The 7962-nt window shown below is 45.5% G+C and overlaps 1 protein-coding gene across 1 annotated transcript; it reads right to left on the bottom strand.

The window, feature by feature from the left end:
* Positions 1 to 586: 586 nt before the first annotated feature.
* LOC135511818 (mitotic checkpoint protein BUB3) lies at positions 587 to 6268 on the bottom strand. The gene is made up of 7 exons (XM_064933294.1): positions 6118 to 6268; positions 5121 to 5315; positions 4586 to 4655; positions 4321 to 4472; positions 3923 to 4081; positions 2160 to 2337; positions 587 to 1741 (listed from the first exon to the last, which is right to left on the bottom strand). The coding sequence occupies exons 2-7, from the start codon at positions 5313 to 5315 to the stop codon at positions 1521 to 1523; spliced, it is 975 nt and encodes a 324-aa protein (XP_064789366.1). The 5' UTR covers positions 6118 to 6268; the 3' UTR covers positions 587 to 1520.
* Between the last annotated feature and the right edge of the window lie 1694 nt (positions 6269 to 7962).

The raw sequence follows: 7962 nt of genomic DNA, 5'->3' as shown, positions 1-7962 counted from the left end.
GAGGGGCGGGGCTAGACAACCTAATTTCAGCAGTTTGAGAGGGGCGGGGCTAGATACAACCACCTAATTTCACCAGTTTGAGAGGGGCGGGGCTAGACAACCTAATTTCACCAGTTTATTAGAGGGGCGGGGGCTAGACACAACAACCTAATTTCACCAGTTTATGAGAGGGGCGGGGCTAGACAACCTAATTTCACCAGTTTATGAGAGGGGCGGGGCTAGACACAACAACCAAATTTCACCAGTTTATGAGAGGGTCAGGGGCTAGATACAACAACCTAATTTCACCAGTTTATGAGAGGGGCGGGGCTAGACAACCTAATTTCACCAGTTTATGAGAGGGGCGGGGCTAGACAACCTAATTTTACCAGTTTATTAGAGGGGCGGGGGCTAGATACAACAACCTAATTTCACCAGTTTATGAGAGGGGCGGGGCTAGACAACCTAATTTCACCAGTTTATGAGAGGGGCGGGGCTAGACAACCTAATTTCACCAGTTTATTACAGGGGTGGGGGCTAGACACAACCACCTAATTTCACCAGTTTATTAGAGGGGCGGGGCTAGATACAACTGAAAACACATGGGTGTAGTCCTTCTACATTTAATAAAAGCACACGTTTCATTTTTAAAAGTACAAATAAATGGGAACAGTAAATAATAAACTTTAAATCCAACAAATACAGGCAGATGAACAAAGGTCAGCGAAGGTTGTTTTGTTTAGATGGAGCCATTCAGCTGTCTTCAGGACTCTCCTGGAGCCACACACAGATCAGGAGGCAGCCATTTTGTCAAGTCCTCATCGGTCCGTCAACTACGGGATATTGAAAAAGGCGGAGAGAGCTAGAGAGAGGTAGAGAGAGAGAGAGCTAGAGAGAGAGAGCGCTAGAGAGAGAGAGAGAGCGCTAGAGAGAGAGAGCGCGCGCTAGAGAGAGAGAGAGAGAGCTAGAGAGAGAGAGAGAGCTAGAGAGAGAGAGAGAGCTAGAGAGAGAGAGAGAGAGAGAGAGAGAGAGAGAGCTAGAGAGAGAGAGCTAGAGAGCTAGAGAGAGCTAGAGAGAGAGAGAGCGCTAGAGAGAGAGAGAGCTAGAGAGAGCTAGAGAGAGAGAGAGCTAGAGAGAGAGCTAGAGAGAGAGCTAGAGAGAGAGCTAGAGAGAGAGCTAGAGAGGGAGAGAGAGCTGGAGAGAGAGAGAGAGCGCTAGAGAGAGAGAGCTAGATGGCCTGATAAATACCAGCTGCCTGCTCCTGGTCAATGCTGCCATTCATATGTACCAAAATAGTGTGAGGGGCAGTGTGGCGGTGCAGGCCAGACAAGAGCACCGGGATGTGGACTGGATGTTCTGCTTCACACTATAGGGCCGAGCCGTACTGGGCTGGACCCACCATGAAGTAAATCCTGTATCATGGTTGCTGTAGCTCACAGTGCTGAAAGAAGACAACGCGGAAAGAAACTACCCGAGGCAGCGCAGTTTCAGAATCAGATCGGGGCCCCACGGTGTGAATCAGATCAGGAGACCGTCCCGACTCACTTGGGCTTCGTCTCGGCGTCCGTCACCTGACGGATGAAGATGGTGTCCTCCGGGTGGCTGATGTCTCCCTGCTCCTGCATGTAAGAGGAGGCGATGGCCAGCGTGGAGCCGTCGTTACTGAAGGCCAGGGAGGCGATAGACGTGGGGTAGCGGTGAAACTGACACAGGCGCTTCTTGTTGAAAGGGTCCCAGATGTTCACAAAGCCGTCTGAACCACCTGGTCGAAGGACAAGAGAGAGGGAGAGGGGGGTTTTCAAGGTCAACCGGAGGAACGGAAATGGAAATTTATCGACAGAGTAGTTACACGACTTTTATAAGATTATAATCCGGGAGGCTAATCATTCATCAAGTGTTCCCTTGGAGTGTAACCATGGCGATATGAATCCAAAAAAGGTCACATGATAATAGACCATAAAAATGCAGGAAATAAAATCAAGCTTCATGGATCCTTGTTTTTATTTATTTTATTTATTCTGGATCAAATAATTATATAATATAAAATAATGTTCTTGTTTTTTTGGGAGGGGGATTTTTTTCTGGATCAATATTTTTTTTATTGTAGTTGAACATTTCAAAAGCAGTCTTAACGACGAACGACTGCCGAGTTGTATTAGTGCCAATAGAAAGTATCCCACCTGTGGCGAAGGTGTTGTGGACACCGTGGAAGGAGATGGCGTTGACGGGATAGACCTGCTCTATGCCGTTCTCCTTCAACCGGTGGCACTTGAAGGCGTACTTCTTCTTCTGCATTTCCTGGCTGGGGTCCAGGTACTCCACCGCAACACGTCCTTCTATGGAGCTCAGCACGTAGCCCTTCAAAAACAGACAATAAACACCAGACAAGACAACGATGTGTGGTCCTGTCGGGCTCCGCTGGTTAGAGTGTGGCACTTAGCAATGGCCACGGTCATGGGTTCAAGTCCCGCAAGGGGATCACATAGGCCTACTGAAACATGTATGATGTCACCGTACGTTGCGGTGGATAAAAGCATCATATCAGTGACGTTTAGTATTGTGATATGACATCACCTTGTTCCCAGCCCAGTTAGACCAGGGATTCTCCAACCTCTCAGTGACGTTTAGTATTGTGATATCACCTTGTTCCCAGCCCAGTTAGACCAGGGATTCTCCAACCTCTCAGTGACGTTTAGTATTGTGATATGACCTTGTTCCCAGCCCAGTTAGACCAGGGATTCTCCAACCTCTCAGTGACGTTTAGTATTGTGATATCACCTTGTTCCCAGCCCAGTTAGACCAGGGATTCTCCAACCTCTCAGTGACGTTTAGTATTGTGACATCACCTTGTTCCCAGCCCAGTTAGACCAGGGATTCTCCAACCTCTCAGTGACGTTTAGTATTGTGACATCACCTTGTTCCCAGCCCAGTTAGACCAGGGATTCTCCAACCTCTCAGTGACGTTTAGTATTGTGATATGACCTTGTTCCCAGCCCAGTTAGACCAGGGATTCTCCAACCTCTCAGTGACGTTTAGTATTGTGATATGACATCACCTTGTTCCCAGCCCAGTTAGACCAGGGATTCTCCAACCTATCAGTGACGTTTAGTATTGTGACATCACCTTGTTCCCAGCCCAGTTAGACCAGGGATTCTCCAACCTCTCCTCAGGTCCCCAACAGTTCCATGTATTTAACTATTCCACAGCCAGCTCACCTGATTCAACTGGTCAACTAATCATCAAGCCCCATTCAATAGGTCAATCAGGTGAGATAGTTCAGAGATACAACTAAATTGTGAAAGGTCTGGGGGGGGGGGTCCCAATGAGAGGTTAGAGAAGCACTGAGCTAGACTAGATGTTTACCTGTTTGTTAGGGAAGGTCCTGAGCTAGTCTAGAGGTTTACCTGTTTGTTAGGGAAGGTCCTGAGCTAGTCTAGAGGTTTACCTGTTTGTTCGGGAAGGCCCTGGTGGCCAATGTCTGGTACTGAGCTAGTCTAGAGGTTTACCTGTTTGTTAGGGAAGGTCCTGAGCTAGACTAGAGGTTTACCTGAGCCCTGGTGGCTAATGTCTGGTACTGAGCTAGTCTAGAGGTTTACCTGTTTGTTAGGGAAGGCCCTGGTGGCTAATGTCTGGTACTGAGCTAGTCTAGATGTTTACCTGTTTGTTCGGGAAGGCCCTGATGGCTCCTGAGCTAGTCTAGAGGTTTACCTGTTTGTTCGGGAAGGCCCTGAGCTAGTCTAGAGGTTTACCTGTTTGTTCGGGAAGGCCCTGAGCTAGTCTAGATGTTTACCTGTTTGTTCGGGAAGGCCCTGATGGCTCCTGAGCTAGACTAGAGGTTTACCTGTTTGTTCGGGAAGGCCCTGATGGCTCCTGAGCTAGTCTAGAGGTTTACCTGTTTGTTCGGGAAGGCCCTGATGGCTCCTGAGCTAGTCTAGAAGTTTACCTGTTTGTTTGGGAAGGCCCTGATGGCTCGTGTCTGGTATTTCAGACTGGACTCTCTCCTCTGCTGGACGTAGCCCATATTCCTCAGGTCCCAGACCAACACCCTCCTCCCTGCTGTCCCCACTATGAGCCGGTCACCAGCCACAGAGAGGGTGTACACCTTCGTTAAAAGAGACAAAAGACATGAGAACAGTCTTAAAATGTGTGTCTCACAATCAATTTCTCTCTCAATGTCCATATGCCTGTATGTATGTCCCATTCTCAACAAAAACAGACTATACCAATTTTTTTTAAACTTTAAAATCAGAATTGAAAATGGAGGTCAATGTCTGCTTTGGTCTTTATGAACAGACATATAAAAGCCCAGGAATGTTTCATACAGAGTTTTGATAGCTCCACCTTTTCAGGTTGTGTGAAGGTGCCAGCGTTGCAGGGGGTCCTGGGGTCCCACAGCCTGACTGACCTATCCCAGCTACCTGTTACCATGACGTTGACCTCTGGACAGTATTCCACACAGCGAATGGGGGCGTCGTGTGTCCCAACTATTGTATCTACACACAAGGGAGAGAAATATGGACCGTAAAAAAATATTTTAAAAAAACAACACTTCATTTAGTAATAACAGGAAGCACACAATTCAGTGGTGATATATTGACAGGCACACCTTGATCTGTATTCAAGTCGTGGGTTTTCAACTGCGTGTCCAAGCCTCCGCTCCAGGCATGTGTAGGGTCCTACAAGAGAAGAGATATGACTCCAACGTGTTCCTTGACCGGGGGGACACACACCATTTTGACTACATTGTAACACTGTTTGTAGAAATTTACTTTTAACAATATTGTCATGTTTCTTCTTCTTGGTGTGTGTGTGTGTGTGTAACAGTGCAACTTTAGACCGTCCTCTCGCGTGAATCAGGGACCCTCTGCACACATCAACAACAGTCACCCACGAAGCGTCGTTACCCATCGCTCCACAAAAGCCGTGGCCCTTGTAGAGCAAAGGGGAACAACTACTTCAAGGTCTCAGAGCAAGTGACGTCACCGATTGAAATGCTAGTAGCGTGCACCACCGCTAACTAGCTAGCCGTTACACATCCGTTATATCTGTGTCTGTGTGTGGCAAAGTAGACAACTCTGCATCTAAAATCGAGTAACTGATTACCATGGAAACACTTATGACAAATTAAAAAACTTGTTTACATAGAAAGCACAATCCAGCACAGGTGCCAGGTGAGAATACTTGATCCTCATGGAGTTTCCTGCCACATCGTAGAGCCGGACAGTACAGTCCCAAGAGGACACGAGAAGGAACTGGCCCGTACTGGGACTGAACTTCACAGCAGAGATACTGTCCTCTGGTCCCTGGTTCAGTTTGTACTCGTTCGAGCCAGTCATCTACAGGGAGAGAACAGATTAGACTATTAGGCCAGGGTAGCCTAGTGGTTAGAGCGTTGGACTAGTAACCGGAAGTTTGCAAGTTCAAACCCCCGAGCTGACAAGTTACAAACCTGAACAGGCAATTAACCCACTGTTAATGTCATTGAAAATAAGAATTTGTTCTTAATTAACTGACTTGCCTAGTTAAATAAAGGTTAAAGAAATAAAATAAAATACTGGCGGTTCTGTAGGAGGGTAGGGAGCTTTCCTGTAGATTAGTTCGACCCCTGAAGTAGATGGAGAAAGCCGGGATGGATCTCTTGAAAACCATAACATGATCAGGTAATATAATGCTTATCTTGCTAGCTAAGCTGCCATACTTGTGTTGGCGAAGTAAACAAACCTAACGCAACATGACCTGTAAAGTTTGATACACGAGAACGTTACAGTCCTGGAAATTCAAGAACATGAATTGGGTGTGCTGAAAATATAGCAAGTTAACAAGCTAGTTGGGTGGGTAGGTAGGCTAGCTAATGTAATTAACTAGCTAGTATACATAACTGGCTAGCTAGTTGGTCCGCAATAGCTAGCCAACTTGGTCTCAACTACTTGCACATTGGCTAACGTTAGCTAATCAGCTGTTTTATATCTGGTAACATTGGCTAACGTTAGCTGCTAATATTAGCTAACTAGCAAGCGTGGATGGTGAATGCAGGCCAACTCTCTCCGGTTGGCGAGCCGTTTGCAAGCTAGCTATAGATTGATCATGCGTTAGCTATATTGTTTTGTCAATGAATTAGATGTTTGTTTTTTAACTCACCGTCCTTGGTTTACGCTGCAGTATCTCCTTCGGTATAAAATTGGAAGAAAAAAATAACTCGTTTATCTTATAGACTAATATGTTCGCTACCTCGTCCCTCTCCGCTGAAGACACTCCGCAGCGGCGTTGCTACACGAGTGAATTGATTGGTCAGAACGAATAACCAACTTTCCCGCCTGGCTCGTGATTCTTTGAAAGTTCTCTTCCGTTGTCGAGTACATGGGTCATGTGATATGGGACATACTTCAAATGACAGTATCAAAATCCCCGTTTGACAACTCCGTTGTCGAGTACAATGGGTCATGTGATAGGGGACATACTTCAAATGACAGTATCAAAAACCCCGTTTGACAACTCCGTTGTCGTTTTTAGAAGTATTGTTAAATAAATGTGAAGTATTTGGTTGTAAAATCATCACCTCTTGAAGACCATAGTCAGACCTACAAAATGTCAAATTATTCCATTGCGCAAATAATCTTTAAAGTTATACAGCAAGTAACTGCTTGCTTTTCACGACCAGTAAACCAGTAATAATCAATGTAATTTCAGATATGTAGGATAGCCTCGCGATATATCTCAATATTGGCCGCCATTAACTTTATATTTGAGAGATATAAAATGAAACTGAACAAATATGACAAGTGTGAGTGGTTTTGGTTAATTTCCCATGTTTTGTGGGCTCTGTCCGTCAAGCAGCAGAATGGCGCATTTGCCATGGTACTTCATGCCCGGTGTACACAAGCACAAGACGCGACGCGGTGAAACACCGCTTCCCATTCATTTTCAATGGAAGGGAGCGGGGACCTTCGGGCGGTGCGAACATGGCGTGGGAGGCGGTGAAAAATATAAACTTTTACCCAAATGTATGCAAATCACCCGCGCGACCGCTGGGCAATGACCAATCATATCGAGTGGCTCCCATGACAAATTTGAAGCTATGCGACCCAAGGCTGGAGACTTTCTTCAGCAAAGATGGCTGACAAAAATACTAGGATGGAAGTAAATGTGATTATAATGTCATAAAGAATCATGGGGAAAATGTCCAGTTGAGAGGAATATGTTAGTTAATTTAATTTACAAAAATCGTGATTTAGCAAGCTAGCTGACTAGCTAACATTGGCTAGCTAGCTTTATGGGTGTTGTGACAAGAGTATGAAATTATAATTCTGGTTGTTTTCATGTTTTAGGGACACCTGAAACAACCAGCAAACCAGGCTGTCGTCTTGTGAAACAGTGGATGTAAAGAATCTAGCTCACTGAAGAATTTACTGCAAATTGAGTGTACAGTTTTGTAAACTTGCCTTGCTTACTTTGCCATGCAATGCAGATAGATGAAATAACGTAGCTCGCTAACTATTTCTTGCTTATTGTGGATAACAATACCTGGATGTGTAGCCGATCTGTGTATGTGTAACAGTATAGCTTCCGTCCTTCTCCTCAACCTGGGCTCGAACCAGGGACCCTCTGCACACATCAACCACAGTCACTCACAAAGCATCGTTACCCATCGCGCCACAAAATCTCAGAGAGAGTGACGTCACCAACTGAAACACTGTTAGAGCGTACCACCGCTAACTAACTAGCCATTTCACATCGGCCACATATGGACCTTAAAATGTTTGGTATACATATTAGTTCAGAACCAAGCTATGAACCTCAGCTATCATAGCCAGTTGTATCATCTTCAAAACAGTCTGAATGACATTAATGAAGCCTATAGATTGAGTAGAATATAATAACTTTGTGACAAGGATGCAAGTCCTATATACATGTAGTTATTACCGTGCATGAGATCCCCACATTGTGGCCTGAACATTTAATATATTCCCTGATCATGTACTGTAG

Source organism: Oncorhynchus masou, chromosome 24 (assembly GCF_036934945.1).
Source record: "Oncorhynchus masou masou isolate Uvic2021 chromosome 24, UVic_Omas_1.1, whole genome shotgun sequence".
Lineage (NCBI taxonomy): Eukaryota > Metazoa > Chordata > Actinopteri > Salmoniformes > Salmonidae > Oncorhynchus > Oncorhynchus masou.
This window is presented reverse-complemented; position numbering and strand designations above follow the sequence as displayed.

Excerpts from the sequence above, each read along its gene's own strand:
- LOC135511818 (XM_064933294.1), bottom strand. The coding sequence starts at position 5,315 with ATGACTGGCTCGAACGAGTACAAACTGAACCAGGGACCAGAGGACAGT. Across the intron at positions 4,656-5,120 it reads TGCTGGATTGTGCTTTCTAT|GACCCTACACATGCCTGGAG; the intron begins GTAAACAAGTTT and ends CTTCTCTTGTAG. Across the intron at positions 4,473-4,585 it reads CGACTTGAATACAGATCAAG|ATACAATAGTTGGGACACAC; the intron begins GTGTGCCTGTCA and ends CCTTGTGTGTAG.